This window comes from Sporothrix brasiliensis (assembly GCF_000820605.1).
Source record: "Sporothrix brasiliensis 5110 chromosome Unknown Cont16, whole genome shotgun sequence".
In the NCBI taxonomy this organism is placed as follows: domain Eukaryota; kingdom Fungi; phylum Ascomycota; class Sordariomycetes; order Ophiostomatales; family Ophiostomataceae; genus Sporothrix; species Sporothrix brasiliensis.
In genome coordinates this window covers 1067624-1087058 of record NW_024467135.1, presented here as the reverse complement: position 1 = coordinate 1087058, position 19435 = coordinate 1067624, and the positions used below count along the sequence as shown (strand labels likewise).

Below are 19435 nucleotides of genomic sequence, written 5' to 3'. Positions count from 1 at the left end.
TCATCCTAAAGACAACGAACCAGCACAACCACACAACCGACAGGCGTTGTCCCCGCGCCAGAAACACCACCCATCTATTGGGTGGGCTTGCGCAGGATGTCTTCGCAGTTGGCGTCGAACCGGAGGTTCCAGAGACGGACCGACTGCATGAAGCGCTCGGTCTTGTCCATCTCGCGGTCGTGGCCGAACAGCGTCTCGACAAACTCAATGCCAGCGTTCTTGCCCAGCTGTGTCTTGTCGCGCTTACCCGTGGTGCGGAGCATGGGCGCTTCACAGGTCTTGAGCAGCTTGCGGAGCTTATCCGTCAGGCGCTCGCCCGAGATGATAAAGTCCTCGAGCATCTCCTTGTTCTCCTTGGTGCGGACGCGCGGCATCACTTCATCGGTCCGGCGGATCTTGCCGGCCAGCTGGATGAGCAGCAGCCAAAGCTCACCTGCGACCTCGGAGATGGGCGACGTCGAACCGTGGTGGTAGGTCGTCCAGTCGTAGATCCACTTGCCCAGAGAGTTGGCGTCGAACACGCTGCCCAGGAGCATGATGGGGTCCTCGGTCGGGTCCCAGTTCTTGAGCGAGTAACCAGCCGGAATATGGCACCTCTTTGCGTCGGCCTCGGTCGCCCGGCGAGGCGGCGGGGACGATGGCGGCGCAGCCGCAGACGACTTGCGCGCCGAAGACGTGTTGGCGGGAGGAGGGTGGTAGTGCGAGCTGACAGGCCGCGCCGTCTGAGGCCGGGCCGGCATGGGCATGGAGGTGGATGCGCGGCGGGTGTGGCCGTGGCCACCAGCGGAGCCGGTAGGGGTAGCGCGCCGAGCCTCGGTGGCGTCGGCGAAGCGTGGCGACTCAAAACCGCGTCCGATGTCTTTCTCCACAAAACCGTAGCCGCCCTGCTCGAAATGGTGGATGTGGTTAGTCCCGTACACGACGTCATCGTAGTAGTTGTGGTAGTAGTCATCGTCACGGTAATGCTTGTCACCGCGATGATACTGCTTCTTCGGGCGGTCGCCACTGCTACGAATGTAGTAGGACTGGCTCCGCTGCTGCTGGTGCGGCTGCTTTCTCGATCTCGACCGAGCAGGCAACACATAGGTGACGCCGTCGATCTTGACGAGCTCGTCCTCGTCGGAGTCCCCAATGGAGTCTGAGGCCCGATAGTAGGAGAAGGAAGCGCTGCGTCGCTCGCGCCGTGGAGTGCGAGGACTGGAAGCCCACGTAGTTGTCGTCGCCGACTGCTTCTGCGCCGAGCGCGATGAACTCACATTGGCTGTGGCGTAGTGGCCATCGCTCGTGTAGCGGGGCGAGAAGGTCGGAGGCCGCGAAGACGAGGTGTTGGCGGCGTACTCGTGGAAAACGCCTCCGGCTCCGACGCCGCGGTCGGCGGCGTGGCCGCCGCCCATACCACCAGAGCTCATGTGCCGAAAGTGCGCACGCGTCGCCGGGCGCTGGGGCTGGCCACCGTAGTAGTAGGTCGGCCCGCGGGGCGAGGGCGTGGGCGACGGGCTGACATAGTCCTTCTTGTCGTAGTAGTAGTCCGCCGCAGGCGTGGACGCGTAGGGGGAGTAGGCGGCGTTCATGATGATGGCGGACTGATTGTCGTCGTAGTGTTGGACGTACGGATGAGAAGTGTTGTGATTGTTGTAGGACGTGCCGGCGGCCGTGCTGAAACGGCGCGAAGACGAGGACGACGGACGGTAGAAATAGGCGCCCGCGTCACGCGCCGTAGTCGTGTTGGGAGATGTATAAACTGCGGTTGAAGCTGTCTGTCTATGTGAAAGCGATCTCTGGTGCTGGGGAGGAATGGACTTGTTGGGCTTGGGGGAGAGGAACAGGAAAGGGATGATGCCCGAGAGAGAAGAGGAAGACTTGTGACGTCGCCGTCGTGGAGTCGAGGAAACAGAAGTGGCCGTGCGGGATGAGATCGAGGCCGTGGCCGTCGGTGCGGACACGGTCGCGATCACGGCGAGAAGAGGGGATGCGGTGTAAAAAAGGAAAAAGGAAATCACGCCTTGTCGCGGGACGCGAGAGAAGAAGTAGGAGAGAGTGACACCAGTCACCTTGGTCTGTGGTCGGTAAGAGGAGGGAGGGAAAGCCGTCGACTGTTGGAGAACATATCAAAGGATTTGGGGTGCCGTTTTGCCGATGCGGAAACGAGACCGAGAGGTGAGGGGATTTGGAGAGCGCAAGACAGTCCTCGAAATTTCTGTCGTGTTCAGAAACGAGGAACCTTTGTCATCAAAACGATCGCGATATCGCGATGGCTTTCTGGCGAGTTCTGGAAGGCACCGGACGCTTCGGGAGGCCAGAGAGTGAAAATGCGTTGGACGACGTGACGGAGACGCGACGTTCGTTCAGTGGACGGATGTGAATGCGCAGCTGTGTTTCTTTGGGGTTCTGTTGGCGAGAAGCCAAGATGATGAGGAGAGAGAAGCAGAAAAGGGAAGGAAAAAGAGAAAATTCACAGGGTTGGGTGGGTTTGTCTTATTATGTATGCGTACGTGACGAGATGGGAAGGGGGCTCGCTGTGGTTTGGGCCTGTCCGCACACAGAGAGAAGGCACGAAGAAGAGGACCCGTATTGTTGTTAGGGGGTGTGCTGGTGTGGTGGAGGTTTGTTCAGGTGGTTGGGAACGGCGGAAAGGGGGGCGTGGCAAAGGAGACAGGGGGCTGCTAGAACACGTTAAAACAGGGATGCTAGTAGCTGGAGGTACTTGTGTACTTTGTTCTTTTTGGGTGCCGCGTCGTGTGTTGCCCCAAGGCAGGGGGTGTGTGTCTAGCACAGAAGTATCTTTTGGGGCAGGAGACGAGACGGTCGCTCTTGCGCTGAGGGCAGGATTATGAGTCGCTCTTGCTCACGGTTGTTCCGTGCCTTCTTCTCTGGGCTTCGCTGCGTTTGCTTCTTCTGCCTCTTTCCTTCCTCGAGATTAGTCACACCTTGCAACGTTGCCAGCCACGCGAAAAGAAGGCACTACTCGCGGGTCTGTCCTTCAGTCCGGTCCCCTTGTCTTGTTGTTATTGGCTATTCTTGGCTGCCATTGGCTGGCTGGGTCTCCGTTTTCGACCGTTCCTGGCCGTTTTCTCGTAGGTCCCGTTTGCTCTCCTGGCTGGTCGCTCTTGCGCAGCCTGTCACAGCGTGCGACGTGCCTTCTATTTGTTCTTTCGCCTTCCAGTGCATGCGCTTCAGCTTGCTAATGCTGCCACGCACAGCTGGCTTGGTGCGGAAGGTGCGAGAGGCAGCCAGTGCAAACGAAGCAGTCGCGACGGACAATTGCGACCGAAGACTTGGATGCCCTCGCAAAGTCTCGACTCATTCTCTTTGGACTGCCTTTTCTTCGCCTCTTTCTTCTCGTTTGTTGTCCTGCTTTCCGCGTGCTCTTCGAGCCCTCTTTCTGGTATTGGCAGTGGGTCGATTGGATGGAGTCTCTGAGTCGCTGGAAAAAAGGCAAATTTCCGCAGGACGCCCACCCCGGCTCACGATATGGGGCTGTAGAATCAGGGCAAAGCAGGGCACAGCAGGGCACCAGGGCAGGGCATCAGGGCAGGGCACTTGAAATGCAGCTCGTACCCTTTTTTTTTGCTTTTGCGACTGGGATGTGTCGATCGGATTCCTTGGTGATGGAGTTGATGGAGACGATGGAGACCCTGAATATGGAGTACAGTGACAGAGGTGACGCTTGGGTCAGCTGTTGCGTGCAACTGCCAATTTACCAAAATCCCAGTCTAAGCGAGATTGGGTTGAGTCCTCCCGAGGTTTGTTCGTTGGAAAACAAGGCACTCGAAAGCGAAAGAGCATGCAGACGCGAGAAATGGGTCTCGTCCTGCCTTCTGTTGTCGTTGTTTGTTTCCCTTGTTTACGTCGCAATTCTCTTCTGCGGCCTTCTGAGCGCACAGCCGCTCCGTGCCTTCGGTGATGGCCGGTTTCGGGTGACGGCGATCACAGCCGTTTCGTGCCTCCTGAAAGATATTGAACAGAGGAGATGGCTGCCTGCTTTGTTTTGCAGCCGGTCGTGCCTTGGCCGGTTTGCCGTTGACGTTGGCGCAGCTGTTGGGTTGGGCGTGCTTACGTTGGGTAAGACGAGGCTTTGGCAAAATGCGCAATGCATGCACAGAAACGAGACCCCATCGACGTGTTTATATAGGCCTGGCTTGCAACGGAACATTAGGCGGCGATGGTGACGAGGCCGCGATGGCGAGAATCAGGTTTGGAAGGCATCTCGGAGTGTCACAAGATCCGACATGCCTATCAAGCAATCAGGTCGCGGATGAGTGGCCTGGCTGAGTGAAGCATATGAAGAAAACGTGTAGATAAGATACCGTCCTGGAAACAAGAGACGTGAACGGGCCTATCATCGCAAAAGCATCGCCGAGGCTGCTGCAGCGCTGACGTCGTCTCTTGGATTCTTGGGACGATTTAGGGCCATGCAGGAGGAATTCGTGCGAATCCGTACATCCTCTTCTGTTTTTTCGCCACAAGTTAACCGTTTGTGGCCACTTGCGCTCTCAAGATGCGACGCTTTAGCAGGCACCCGTCATGGCAGCGGCAAAACGCCAGACGCCGACATAGTGGTGCCCCGGGCTTCCGAGCAGGTGGCTGACGCGGATCTGTGTGATGCGATTCGCTCCTTCCCGTTCCAGACAGGACTCCGGACGAAACAGAATACACACCACAGTTGCGGAAGGCACGCTCACATAAAGTGCCATCTCTCACTCTGTATTACTCTATATCCGTACGACGAAGTACTTACTCTTTTTCTTTCATCCACCATACCCCATCCTGGAGTGCTCACTTTTTCGCCTCCCTTCCCGCTCGTTCCGTCGGTGGTGCGCGGGCACCATTTTTAGTGCGGCACTTGCGGGCACTTATGTACATGGCCTTGTGTCGTTTCGCGCAGTTCGCTTTCTCGTTCTCATATTTGTACACAATAGTCGTCCCCAGCCACGCCATTTTGTGACGACAATCGACTATTGTCTTGAGTGAATCGAGATGCTGCTGTTCAACCCCATCCCTTGTCTGTGAAGAAACGCACGCACATGATCATGACGCACATTCCCAGTGAAGGTTGGGAAACCGAGGGGGTACCAATAGGGGACCGACTGGGGAGGGAAGGCCTGGACCATCACAGGCCTGGACCCAGCAAGTACAAGCAGCTTGTGACCGCTAGACCACTGGACCACTAGAGCTCCAGAGCCAATGACAAGGTGAGCCACTGCAGTCTGTAACCAGCACGAAGCCTTGCAGAAAAGTGGCAAGTGGTGAGAGTGAGGGGGGCCGAAGTACTGCTTCGTAGGGACGGGGAAATAGTGTGCGGCGTAACCCCGTCGTCCCTCCGTATTACTCCGTGCATGAGAGACCTTTTCCCAACATTTGTCACTTTTGTGCCCATATGATAATTTCGGCATCCACAGTACCAAAATCGATTACGTTTGACAAAAAGCACAAAGCGGAATGAGGACATGGCCTCAATGAGCAAGTTGGGGCAAGTTGTCTCGCGGTTAAAGACTTGTTGATGTTGGAAATGAACGAAAGGAGGCTGCACCCGGAGAAATAAAACAGAAAATAAAATAGAGGATCCGTCCATGATGTACTTTGATGAGCTCGACGTCATAGCCCTCATGCATTGTTGCTTCCTCTTTCTCTCGTCATTCTTTGGTAGCAGTGCTCCATGCATCGACGCTCGCTCATGCAGTTGCAAGGATCCGAATGAGGGCATGAATTCCACGAGGGGGGGCCATCCAGGCGATTCGAGGAAAGAAAGAAAAAAAGTGCACAAATCTGCATGGCTGGGGTAGCAGGGAGGTTCGCTAAACCCGGTGGAGGCGTTCGGGTGCCTTCAAATGCAAACACGAAAGGCCACGATTTTGGTTGATTTGCGCTAAAAAGCGGAGAGCAGATGGGAAAGGATGGTCCCGGGGTGGGTAGCTGCAGCCAAAAAGGTCACGGCACGAGGGCACTAACGCACTCTGCAGGAGGGAGAGGCGCCAAAACAGGAAAACTGAGGCATGGAGTGGGAAGGCTGGAAGGCTGGGAAGGTTCCTTGTACGATGTAGGTCTTTGGTGCTTTGTCTGGGGTACAAACCTGCAAGACAATCTCGTTCCATCCAGTCTCCATCTCGTCCCATCTCGTCCCATCGTGGTGTGTTCTCGCCCTCCAATCAATTTACTCGAGATGAAAATCGGTTCCGTGTTCCGCACCAGCCTTTCTTCCCCCTTCCACTTCGCTTTCACTTTACCCGGCCAAGAGGAAGGCGAGCAAGGCCAGGCGATAGTATTTGATTGACGACACGTAGGAAGTACTCGAAAGTACAGCAAATGTACTCTGTATAGGTTCTAGACAGGCACAAGTCGCGTGAGTTGGTTCACAATATGTTGTGGTCACGAACGCCTCCTCTGGCGGCACGGTGATATGGAGCTGTCTCTCCGATTAGAAAATGGCAGGTGAACAAATGGCGTACGGAGTAGAGTGGTTCAGACAGTTTTGAGGGAGAACGAGACACAAGAAGCGAGAAAGCAAACGAACGCACCGCCCGACAAAGTGACTTGTACAGATAATAAATTAAAAAAAAAAAAAAAAAAAAAAAAAAAAAACAAAGAATTTTACTACCGTACAAACGGAAAAAGTCTACTTTACTTTTTACAGAGGAAAACGCTGAGCCATTTGTTGTTTATCCTCCTTTCATCTCATATTCACAATCATACTCGGCTGTGTATGTTTGCATATTTCGCAGCCACCATCAACGGATCGAGGCAAGAGTGACTTGCATGCGTGCTGTGCCTCATGTCTGCAGTCTTGTTTACCAGGTAAACGACGAACTAAGAATGCTGCCTGCACGTCGAGATGAGCCACCCTCTTGACTCCCTGTTTGTCTCCCCTTTGCCGTCATTTATTCGCAATGTCTACCTCTTGGCCCGTGTCTTGTGTACAACCTTGTCTCCGAATTTAATATAAACTCCGAGCCAGGTGAGCAAATATAGGCAAGTGAAGGGCATGCGACAGCGGCAAGGCAAACGGCAATTAAATTAGAGAAGGACAAAAAAAACAAAAAAACACAGAGAGATAGTCTGTTGACCTCTTTTGGACATCTAGATTTGCTGCCATTCATTGAACCAAACATGCCCGTTCCATGGACACGTTGGTCCCAGTATCTCGAATGATGACTACCTCTCGACAAAAAACAAAACGGCCAATGATGCATGCTTACCTCTTTGTACATGAGACAAGGCAGAAGACAAAAGACAAAATACATGGGCCCATTAATACCACTGGCGATGGCGATGCTACAGACAGCGGTCGGGCGAATGACGGTGCGTCGGAGCACAAAGCAGAACAGAGACCATTACTATGGGACAGGATGGCTCGGTTCTTCTGAAAAACAAGAACAATATAAAGCCATGAGCCAGCCTCGGCTCCAGGCCGTGAGCGCGCGTATAAAAGAAGGCTCCAAAGAAAATGCTCGTTAGGACGGTATCGCTGGGTAAAGGGAGGCGCAGTGAAGAGAGAGAATGAGAACGGGCCAGCGTCGACTCTGCTGCCAGGACGGGTATTATTTATCAAAGCACCAGTGAATTTTCATGTCTGGATTTTTCTTCACCTGAGCCCCTGTCTCCTGCTTCTCGCAACAAAATGGGGTTGGATGCATCGTCGTGCTACGCAGTACGTTGTACACCGAGGCAACATGCATCTTGTACGAACAACGCCATGGCAAAAGGCTGTTTCAGTAAGAACGAAAGTACGACGGTCCTCGGTACACGAGCGAGACACGAGCGAGACACGCAGGCGCCACAAGGAGAGCGTAGCACAAGACGGCGTACGACATACGTCCGACAGTGGCACGGGAAGACAGACGGTGAGTAAGATCAGCTGCACTGTGCCGCCGCATGTTGCGTCTTTTTGTCGTAAAGCCTCCAGCCTCCTCTGTGCTGTCTTGTGTTCTGCCAATCCTTTTGTTGTAATGCAAGAGCCCTTGTACACAGGACGGGTGTTTGAAAGCAAACGAAAAATTCAAAAATTAAAATGTCAGAACGGCCGGTGTACCAAACTTTGGTTCAACCAACGGGCAGCTTTCCATTTCCGTGTAACATGTAATTCCGACGTACAAAGTATGTTCCCGCCACAGGGACAAGGGACAGTGGTGCCTAAAGAGAATGCAAAGAAAAGACGGCCAAATAACAGCACCAAAGAGGCATCCCACACTCGCCCATCCCTTGGCTCAGTTGCCTCCAAACGTCATCTTTTCAGCCTGCCTGGTCCTGGAGACGCCGCTCCGCGAACCTCGTGGGAAAAACAGCGCGTTTGGCGTGTTTTCTAGAGGTGTGTAGAATTGGCCCCGTTTTGTTGTTTTTTATTCCTTTACTTTCTCGTCTTTCTTTGCCCTGCTTTTGCGGCCCCGTCCCGTCTTCCGCGTCCCGTAGTCTGACAGTCCGTCGCTTTTTCGATACACTAATTTTGTGGGCTGGGCTCACCGAAGTTGGACGTAATTACAGAGTACGGAATATCGCGTCGTACTTGGACGGTCTAAAATCTCGCAAATGGCATCCGTTTTGATCTCCGTTTTCAATTTTCGTCGTACGACTTTTCCTGTCACCTCCCATTCCTCATCTCCTGGCATGCGGTGTGTCTCTGACCAGATCTACGCGCACCCAAAGTGTCGGTGAGTCTCAAAAGATGCCAGTCAGGCCGTGTCAAGCACGGGCGAGACGATCCGTACATGTTTTGTAGAGAAAGAAGAGGGAAGAAAAAAACAAGTCAACAAGAGAGGACGGGACAAATGCCGGCGCGGCGCAGAAGACAAGAAATCATGGCAAGGGAAAAAAGTATCTTGACCGAAGGGGGTGTGTAACTTTGCACAAACAGTGCTCACATTTGTGCCCCCTATTTTCTTATTTCTTTTTATTTCTGGCTTCCTTTTTCTTTCCCGCTTTGTCGATGAGAGTGTCCACACTTCAACTTTCCCCCTAGACTAGCGCCCATAGTGGAGCTGCACCAAATATCGGGCGAAATTTTGGGAAATGGAAAAGGAATGGAACAAGCGGGGACCCTCGGATCCCAGACGAGCCAGAGCAGCGGCCTGGCAGGTATGTTACGAGAGAGGGAACAACAGAAGAGTGAAAAGGCAAGAGAAGAAAAAAGAGGGAAGAACTGGTAGAATTGGAAAGAGTCATACATAATACCTCGTCGTTGTGATTTGAATAATCGTTTATGACTCCCTCCATTTGAAAGCGCAAGAATACAAAAGAGAAGAGAGAACGACAGGGAAAGAAAACAATAACAAATGCCAGGAACTCAAAATAACACCAAGGAACGGAATTGCGCCGAGAAAGTGCCCCATCTGTCCCTTCCACCGAAAAGGAACGCGGTACGAGATATTCGTACAGGTATGAGTGCTGCGTATACAGCATACAGCATACAACATACAACATACGTAGCAGACGTGCGACGTAATCCTCCTTAAATTGGCAACAGTCGCCTGCCGTCAAAAAGTAAACATGCAACGGACTTCCCAACAAACTTGCTTCCCCCTGTCTTGTTTTTGTCGTTTCGGCAAAATAAAAGAAACTCCGTGCAGACTCTGGTCCAGGATCCTTGCGGGCTACAGAGTGCAGCTTGGCCTGGGCCCTGGCTACTGTTGATATTACTCGCGTGCACGTACCAAGGCACGAAAATACGGAAAGGGTGTAGAATAGAGGACAAGCAAATGAGAACAGTGGAAAAAAAAAACATGAAAAAAGATGAAAAAAAGACGAGGGACTTTAAGACGTAAACAACGGGGTTTTGGCTATTGTTCAGCCGAACCGAGTGAATCATAGCCGTCGCTTCCTGCCTCACCTGCCCTACTCAAACGTTTCCGACCTTTCTGTTGTCGTTCACCGATTGTTTTTGTTTCTTTCTTTTCACATTCCCTCGTTGTACGACGTACATCGTATCTCGTCTCCGCTGAATGCTCTAGCGGTGTGAAGACGGCAACGAATTTCCTGCTGTCCATTTGCTTTTGCCTCCTTTTTCCATTGTCTCGTCTTATTCGGATCCCTTGCCCTACCAAGGTCCAATCCCAAACAGAAAATTTTGCCACAATTCTCCCACCCCCTTTTCCATCACACCCCTGCCAAACACACACAAACCCTCTCGGTTGGTCCCTTTCAGTTTTTATCCAAAAGACCCTTTGTCATTTTCTGTTTCTTTTCATCCGGTCTCCTATCCCGTTCTCTCGCTTCCGTCTTCTTATTTCAACGCGGTGTACAATGTAGTCTACAATTTGTCTCATAACAAACAAGAGGGCGTCGTGGAATGAACTTCAAGGTTGCTAGAGATTTCGAGTAGAATGCAACTGATTTTCCGTCCCTGTTATTCTCTTCTTCTGACTCACAGGGCAAAGAAAAAAGCCCTGCCAACAGGCTCGACGACGTACATTATGTCGTTTGCAAACAGCCCCATTCGCTCATTCAGAAGTGGTCCAGAGAATTTTCCCCTGCAAGTCGTCGTGTCGTTGGTCACTGGCGTCCTGCGTTGCGGTCCAATCTACTCCGTTGTACGGAGTATGCCATGCGTCTGCGCGAGCGTGCAAAGGACATGGAAAAGACGAGGTTTCGCTGCTGCTCACCGCGGTGCCTGCACGCCTGACAAACCAAAACACGGTCCGCCCCCCGATTGGGTAGCCATACATGAACACCATTAACTTGACAGCAAAACTTGTGAATTGTGACGAGAGGCCACCACCCACACTTCTTATGTCTCGATTTCTCGACTTTTATTTCCCCTTCTGAACACCTTGATGCATGCTGTAAACTACACCCTGTCGCGCCCAGGCAGCTGCAGACAGTGCAGTCGCAGCCCGTCTTCTCTGCCCTTCCTACGCTAATCCGTACCTGGCAATTATATATGCCGGGATCAATATCCCTGTCGCGTTTTTTTTTCTTCTGTTTATGTGGTGTTGCGCGCTTCTTGCTCTCTCCGTCTCCTATTGCCGACGACACACGTGATTGTTCTACAAGTTTTTGTCCACGAAGAATGAGATAGAAGAATGAGTCACAGTGGGAAGAAGAAGGAGGAGGAGGAGGAACAGGATGAAGAGGAGAAGTCGGTATGATGAATAATTCAAACAAGAAATCTAACGTGTTGACACAGCGCTGTACGAAGTATTGCAGCAGAAGAGACAACTGGCGGATGGCCGTTTCCGTTTCCTACCCCTGCAAAAGACACTTGTCCCAGAAGATGTAAGATGGGCAGGAAGAGCATTACAGCATACAAATTACAGTTGAAGGATACCACTCCGACATACACATAAGATGCATCGTTCGTACATCGTAAAGCCACAGGCGGTACGACAGCAACGCCGAATGCACAAACACAAAGGCCCGCAGCCCACCGAATGGGCTTTGTTGTCTGTTTCCATCCAGCCCTAGGTGACCATTCTACTCCACCGTTGAGCTCATCGTGCAGGCGAGCACACGAGCAGTCTTTTCCTAGCGTGATGCAAGCCGCTGCAACGATGATGCCAAATACCAATGGGCGGTGTCCACACTCACCCACACAACAAGCGACACATGCGAGCGAAATAAATCAGCCCAGCGTCCTCTGCATGCAAGAGCAGCGCCGACATGCACACGCCCCTACGATTTTGCTTGACCTTGGGTCGAATTATTTCCTACGGTGTCGGTTGGTACTGAATGCAGAAAAGGTCGGCCGTTGCCGGTTGTTGCTGTTGCTGTTGCTGTTGTATTTGGTGTCTTTTCTTCTCTCACCGCGTCCAAAAATGGTGACCATGGAGGGGCAGTCGTCACTTTGACATTGACAGTGGCCATGTTTGGTGGTTCCCTCTTCCATCGATCGCACTTGGTGTGGCCTGGCCTGGCCTGGCCGGGTCTGGGCTGGACTGACCCGGCCCGCGGCCGCCCTGGCCATGCCGCGATGGCCTTTGGTTGGGTCACAACAAAACACGATTTTCTGGCCAACCGACAAGACCTGGGCCCGGAATCAACAAGACGGCCAGCCGGTGGAGGCCAGGTCGAATTGGTCGGCTGCACAGCGTAAACTCATGAAAGTACAATGGTTTTGTTTGACTCCAAACCCGCACGCCCCTTACTGCGAAGGCCTCCTTGTTAACATGATCAACATACCTCTTGCATGGTCTCCGCCGCCCCGTAACCTTCACCGACACTTTAGATATTCTGTCCGCTTTGCTGTGATCCAATCGAGCCTCAGTGCTGGTCGGCGTCCGACAACCGGGAGGGGTAGCTATCCAGACACAATGTGCCATTGCCCCTCTTCCCTCGTGTCGTTCTTCCTTGTACTGTTATTTTGACTTCCAAGTTTTCGTATTTGTCTTCGCTTGCAGATTCCATCTGCATCATGCGTTGTCCACCGAACTACGACCGGACACGGGCCAAGGGACCGGTCGTATGCTCCGAGATGCAGCACGTAGACCGGATAGAACATTCGGCAGGTCTCCTCTTGTCAGAATAGCAGAGACTCTTGTATCCACGTTGGGCGTAAACAGGCAGTAGTGACCTCAGCACGATTGCTTGTTGCTATACATCGTTATCAATGTTTCCAAACGGAACAGAAATGACACTATCAGCGAGGAAGATTTACAAGTAAAGGCAAATCAAAAGACGTGAAGTGGTAGGAGCACAATATCGTTGGCAAAAGACAACACGCTTGATGTGACGTTCGACCATTCTTCATTTGACTTGCTTCACTATCACTGACAATATCACTGCCATGACAGCATCGGCGCACGATGTCTTGAGTTTGCTTGTTTACTTAATCGACATCTTATGCCATTCTTATTTAATATGTCCTGAGATGGACGCTGGTTTTCTTTTGGTGATTGCTCTTTGCGTACCATAAAGTTGTGGTCATCATGGTGAGCGACTCCCTGCATGATGGCATATGGCTTACAACGCATATGATGCATATGGACCGTGACCCTGTCCTATTTTCTCAGATGAACATCCATTCCTGCCAGTACTGTTTCCGTGTTGCAGCTCACCATGAGTCACATAGCACCACATCAGTTGGCACCTTATCAGTTGGCATCTTGATCCCATCGCCGTACATGGCATGGCAGGAGAAAACCCACATCAATTCCCCCGAAAGCCACAATGTTAACACTTGCTACTACCGCATCTGCATGCTGCATTGTCCTCGGTTTGGCCGAGTCCATTGATACATGTACCGTCTACATCAAGTTTTGCAGCTTGCCACATCAGCAGTGCCCCTCTCGTTCCATGATACTGCGTCTTTCACTGTTGACATCACCCCGCCATGGGTCTCTGTCGTGGACTCAAAGGCTAGAAATGCTCCGGCATCGGGATCCTGGTGATAAGGAACGATCCATAGTTGACAGGTTCGAAGCCCAATCTGTCCGCTTCGGATGAACAGAACAACATGTCCGTTCATTTCCTTGTGTGGTCCCGTCTATCCCTAAAAGGCGAGGCAGAGCGACGGCAAAATCTGGACCTGAGGGATCACCAAGCACAAAGATTGACGCGTTGTAGCTGAAGACGCAAGAAAGGAGGTCAAAGACAGATGGATCAGGACCAAATCGAGTTGCTTGATTGGGTTTCAGTGAAGAGTGTGGCTTGGCTGTCTTTGTTAAAATCCACCACAGCCCTGATGTAGAAGACGTACATACTTGCAGAGTATTTCTGACGTTCTCTTCTAAGATTTCTGTTACCCGTTGTCCCCTTGGAAACGCGATTCCAGCGACTGAACAAGGGATGTGACTCGACTTACACGGCTGTTTATGGTTTCCAGGCCGTTGGGTCGTGGCTGTGTGTCCCCACGTGATCGTTGGGCTGCAACAACGTCTCTCATCTGATGGCGTGTCCGTTCCGATCAACTTTTCGGCCACTCTTGCCAACCAGAGAGCGCAACGTCTTGTGAGACTGCATGATTTTATTTTTGGGGGTTTCCTTCGCCTCAGTAAATGACTACTGCGTCTTCCACAGTCCTTCTGTGGGTTTCCATAGACAAGTGACTTGTTCGTTTTTTATTTTCGTTTTGTTGACAAATCGTGCGCTGTGCATCGATTTTTGCGCTTGACCGACACTTTTTATTTGTTTGCCTGAATTTGCACTGCCCGTTTTTGTAGCCACTACTTTCCCACTTTTCTCTCATTTTATATTCTCAAAAAGGTACATTCAAATTATATTTCATTATTTTCATCCAAATTACGGTGTACACACCCCATCTGTTCACAAGTACCTCTTTCTTCATAGTGTGATTGGGCCGCAAAGGAACCACTGATGAATCGAAGCTGACGATAATGCCTGGCGTTGGCTCCAAGTCTGGAAAGGGGGGTTAAATAAGATGTGAAATACGGAGTACGACATACACTGTTAGTAAATGTGATTTGCTGCTCTTCGACTTTCTCTTTAGTTTGATTCATGCATTGGCCTCTCTGTTGCCCTTCTGCTTCGCAACTATATGCCACTATTTGCACTCGCCTGTCGTTTGTCTCCCCCCAAAAAGTGAGTCATTCGCCACTCCTTCGGTTCATTTTTGTGAATATTTTGGGGTTTTTTTTTTTTTTTTTTTTCTTTACTGTTCCAATTGCTCTCCTATTTTCTTCAAGAAAGAGGTCGTCTCAAGAGTTGCACTAGCACGAATAAGACGCCTCTCGCTCCGTTCCGTAGTTGACGAGCTATTTTACAAGTCGAATTTGCCACCCCCTTCTTCGCTTCCGCCCTTCCCCTTTTCCATCACTGGCTTGTACATATATCTTGTCATGCGCAAAAGTAAAAAGGAGGCAGAAATTCACAGTAGTAAGCCAGTAAAGCCAAACCATGATGAAAAATTGCCGTCCGCCAATGATAACCACAGCGGCGTGAAGTTGCCCACCGTTGGCTCCAGTAAATGTTCACGGTCGTGTAGGCGCACTTGGGTTGGAAGGGTGTCGTCCAGTCTTCGCGTAGGCAGCCGTCTCACGCGTGAGACAACGAGTGGGAGAGTGGCCAGTTGCAACAGAACCTAGGCCGGCCGTTGGTTGTCGTCCAAGTAGCGCGTGTCCTGTGCCTCGTCGCAGACAGCCAAAAATGACACGGATGGCCTGTACGAGGCTGAAAACCAGTGTTTGGCCATCGATTGGATCGCGATGACAGCCCTCTGAAGGGTCACGACAGGACTGTCTTTTGTTTTCATCTTCGTACTAGACATGACACAGCGCATTCTTGAAAAGCAGATAGCAGTGTAGCATGTGATTACTTTTTCATAGCGTACTCTGCCCTCGTATTTGCTTTTCTTTCTTTCTTGGCCCAATCGTTCATGTGCCTTGCTTCGCCAGGCGTGGTTTGCTCACGACACTACTCTTAACTTTACTAGCAATCTCGCCATTTCCTTGCAAAACGAGGATTGTATCTTTACATCAAAAGTACTTCACAGCCTCCAAAAAGCCTCAGCATTTATTTTGTACACCCCTCATGAGTGTCATAAATCGAAGTACCTCTCGTTTCGCACCGAAAAGCACGGAAAGTTGGACAGAAACGCAGCAGAACTCGGTCACATGCCTCTCCTCATAAGCGATGAGGTGTTAAAATAAGCCTCAGAGTTTCACGAATGAGGCTGACTATGTGCTTGGAAGTTGAATAGGATAAAGTAATAGGTCGCTCTTGTTTCTAATTATTGATCCGGTGACGGTCATGGGAAGTATATGACAGAACTGTGACTCTTTTTATGACTATGGTGATCTGAAATACGGTTCCTGATTGCCATCGAGATCCCCATAACAAGTTGGCCTCATTTTGCATTTCGTTTTAATTCCGATATAATTTTCTAAAATAAGACGAAAAAAGGATATGCATCTAGTTCTCCAATATCGAGGAGGTCACAGAACAAATACGGAGTAATAGAAGAGAAACGGACAACCTAACAAAAAAAAAATACACTCATGAGGCGTACTCGAGGCGCAAGGCAAAAGCTGTGACCGCACACGCAGTTTCTTCGTGCAATTTTGTCCTCGTGATCAACCATGTGCCTGGCTGTGTGACCAGGCCTGAACCAATCGCTAGTGTTATCAATGCTGCTTTGTTGGCTTCCTGTTTTGGACAATCGGTTTAGAGAGGGGAACTCGTGCTGTGCAGATTACTGTGCGTTTTGTTAGGGCAGGAGCGAGCGAGCAAGGCTGGCGACGACAACACAATAGGAAGGAGCCATAGCAAGACACGAAACGGAAGGCAGGAGGAAGCGAGCGAGACGCAAAAGCGCACTGTCCATTGCTGTCTCTTACTCATCCCTTTCCACCATGGACGAACGCGCCCGCATCCCCGTGACGCTGCCGCGCCCACACCCCACGAAACCCTTCTGGCAGGACCCGCCCGATGCCGATGTGGCCGACCTGCGCTCCACGGCGGAGCTGCCGGCGGCTGCCGACATCGTGATTGTCGGCAGCGGCATCACGGGTGCGTCGATTGCATACCACCTGCAACTGCAGCAGCGGCAGCAGGCGTCGTCAAAGAGAGCGTCGGTGCTGATGCTCGAAGCCCGTCAGGCCTGCTCGGGCGCGACTGGCCGCAACGGCGGGCACACCAAGGCGGCGTCGTACCGGTCATTTCGAGACCACGCGGCGGCGCTGGGCGTGGAGGCGGCGGTGCAGATTGCGCGGCTGGAGCTGGCTGCGATCCAGGGAGTGCACCGGCTGGCGGGGACGCTCCCACGCGGAGACGACCCGAGCGAGGACGCAGTCGAGTGCGACTCCCACCCCTGCGATACGCTCGATGTGGTGTACGACCCGACAGAGTGGGCCCGGGCCCAAGAGGCGGTGGCGGCGATGCAAGCGGCGATGCCGGCGGGCGACCCGGCGGCGGCGTACACGCTGTACAGCCGCGACGAGGCATTGGCGCAGTTCCCGTGCAGCGACCATGTGGATGCAGCGACGGGCGCGGTGACATCCATCTGCGGTGTGGTGCGGTACCCGGCCGGCAGCGTGTCGGCGTACCGGTTTACAGTGGGCATTGTGAAGCGGTGCCTCGCCAAGGGGCTCAACCTGCAGACGAACACGCCGGTGGTGACGATTGAGAAGCACCGAGACGGCTGGACCGTCGTGACGGACCGCGGCACCGTCTCGGCCCGCCAGGTCGTGCTGGCTACCAACGGCTACACGGCACACCTCGTGCCGGCGCTGCAGGGGGTCGTGGTGCCGCTGCGCGGACAGATCACGATGCACCGGCCCGGCAGCAAGATGCCGGGAGGTGGCGCCGGCGGTGACACAACAGACACAACAGACACAACAGACAAAACGGCCTTGGAGACCACGTACAGTTTCATCTACGACCAAGGCTACGAGTACATGGTCGCGCGGCCGCCCGGGTCAACGTGTGCCGGCGACATTGTGATGGGCGGTGGGCTCAAGTTTGCCGACACCACCAAAGTGGGCGGTGCTGGCACGGGCGGCCTTTGTGAATATGGCTCGACAGACGACACGACGCTCAACCCGACGGTGTCGGCGTACCTTCGGGAGACGCCGATACGGTACTTTGGTCAGGGTTGGGGGGAAGATCATCCAGACGGACGTGTGCGGGCAGAGTGGACGGGGATCATGGGCTACACACCAGACGGGTACCCCTTGGTGGGTGAGATGCCGTCGCCCGTGTCGGCAGGGGGGGACAGCAGCGGCCTCTGGCTGTGCTGTGCGTTCCAGGGCCACGGAATGGCCTACTCGTGGCCATGCGGACAGGCACTCGCGGCCATGATCGAATCTGCGGAGGTGGACGACGAGGCAAAGCAACAAGAGGAGGATGCCGGCTTACGACAGTGGTTCCCCGACTGCTTCCGTGTGACAGAGGCGCGTCTGAAGCTGCGGTTTGCGGGGCGGTTGCATTAGTCGGGCAGAATGGTGGGAATGGTGGAGGAAGCAGTGACTACGATCTACCGGCACATCTTTGACACAATGCAGATTGATGTTGAACGGCATCGGACCGTCTCCCATCTCAGGAAACAAAGCAGCACACGAGCACACGCATAGAAACGCTGCAAAGGTCTCGTTCGCCTTCCTGCTACGCAACCGTAGCCTGAGTCGTGCCTTTCCTTTCGCTCGGATTGGATTTGCCGTTGTGACCACAGTATCCTGTTCTGCAGGGCGAATATTGCGCACATGGACCCTTTCGCACAAGCTGGCACCGGCACTGGCACCGGCACTGGCACCGATCTGGATACACTCCAAGTGTTGCCCTCTTACCACTCGCTTCGCTTGTACGACAGAAAACCTGCTCGTCCGACGTCACTCTCAGAAGCCACCCTGGCCTGTCCTGCCGTCTCCTGCACATTGTGTCGGCCGTTGTCTGTCGTCTGCACCTGTCGTTGGTCGTGGCGTGCGTCGTGGTGGCGGATGGTTTGGCCCATGGCGGCTTCCTACGAAGCGAGCACAAAACGTTATTCGCCTACAAGAAGAAATGCTTTTGTTCTCTCTCTCTCTCTCTCTTTGTCACACACACTCTCTTTACAACCCCCTCTCTCCTGGCGTCGAGCATACATAGACCCAGAAAGCGTCCTGGGGCTCGCCGCAGACTGCGGGCGTTCGTTCTCCTTTTTTGGGGCAAGATCTACTCTTTTGGTAGCATGGAAAGGGCTTGGATATATTTAGAGAAATAAACAAGGTGTGCCCGCCCTTGTGTGACCGGCAGCGGCACAGGCTCGCTTCCGGCCGTGAGTTGTTCATAACCCCGTCATAGTTGCTTTCGTTTCTCCTGCTTCTGTTTCTGTTCCCAGCCGCACGCGCCTGCAGCTGGTTTCCCGATTCAGAAGCTCGTATCCGAGAATCTCGGGACTTTCCAGCTGAGACTATGTGTGTCGTCTTTTGAGCTCTGTTTTTTTTTATTCTTATTTTCTTCCTTGTCATCTATTTTTGCGCTCTCGGCCGTCTCTTTACGACCCTACCTCCGGACCCCGCCTCGCCGTGCATGTCTCGCATGCATTCTCCTTTTGATCCGGGCCATCGTACTGCGTACTTTGTCGTGCCGACAACGCACGATTTCGACAACATAATACAACTGCATGCCGTGCGGAATTCTTTCCTGTGAAATCCGACAGGGGGCTACAAAATAAAGTGGAAACGGTGCCAGCGGATGGGGACGACACCGTCTCACCGTGCAGACGCACCACGGGAAAAGTCGAGTCGACTCATTGGCAAAACCTGTCGCTTGGGGCGGGATCGCCGCTGGGGTCCCATCTTTCCATCCTCCCATCCTGGCTCGCGCATTAGCGCATGCAGCAGTGTATGAGACTGGGTTTAGTTTTATTGCTCACTCGCACATGATTGTCTGGCCGTCAGTGTTCTGTTCTTCGTCTCGTCTTGCTGTGAGCTCGTTCTACTCTGCACCCAGAAAGATGTACCGCCAGACGCCAGAAGGAAAGGTCAGGGTTGCGTTACATTGCATATATGAAAGAAGAAGACAGAGGGCCTTGTTTCGTCCGCCCAGGCTGTCTACATTTCGACTCGCCCTGCGGCTG

The 19435-nt window shown here is 52.8% G+C and overlaps 3 protein-coding genes across 3 annotated transcripts; 2 read left to right on the top strand and 1 right to left on the bottom strand.

Moving 5' to 3' along the window:
• Positions 1-74: 74 nt before the first annotated feature.
• On the bottom strand, positions 75-1571 carry SPBR_04231 (uncharacterized protein; the record flags this gene model as incomplete). The annotated part of the gene is made up of 1 exon (XM_040762514.1): positions 75-1571. One exon carries the CDS (start codon positions 1569-1571, stop codon positions 75-77), a length of 1497 nt encoding a protein of 498 aa, XP_040621580.1.
• A 10217-nt stretch (positions 1572-11788) lies between these two features.
• Positions 11789-12019, top strand: SPBR_04521 (uncharacterized protein; the record flags this gene model as incomplete). Its single annotated transcript, XM_040762804.1, has 1 exon — positions 11789-12019. One exon carries the CDS (start codon positions 11789-11791, stop codon positions 12017-12019), a length of 231 nt encoding a protein of 76 aa, XP_040621579.1.
• Positions 12020-16232: 4213 nt separating this feature from the next.
• On the top strand, positions 16233-17810 carry SPBR_04210 (FAD dependent oxidoreductase family protein; the record flags this gene model as incomplete). Its single annotated transcript, XM_040762493.1, has 1 exon — positions 16233-17810. One exon carries the CDS (start codon positions 16233-16235, stop codon positions 17808-17810), a length of 1578 nt encoding a protein of 525 aa, XP_040621578.1.
• Between the last annotated feature and the right edge of the window lie 1625 nt (positions 17811-19435).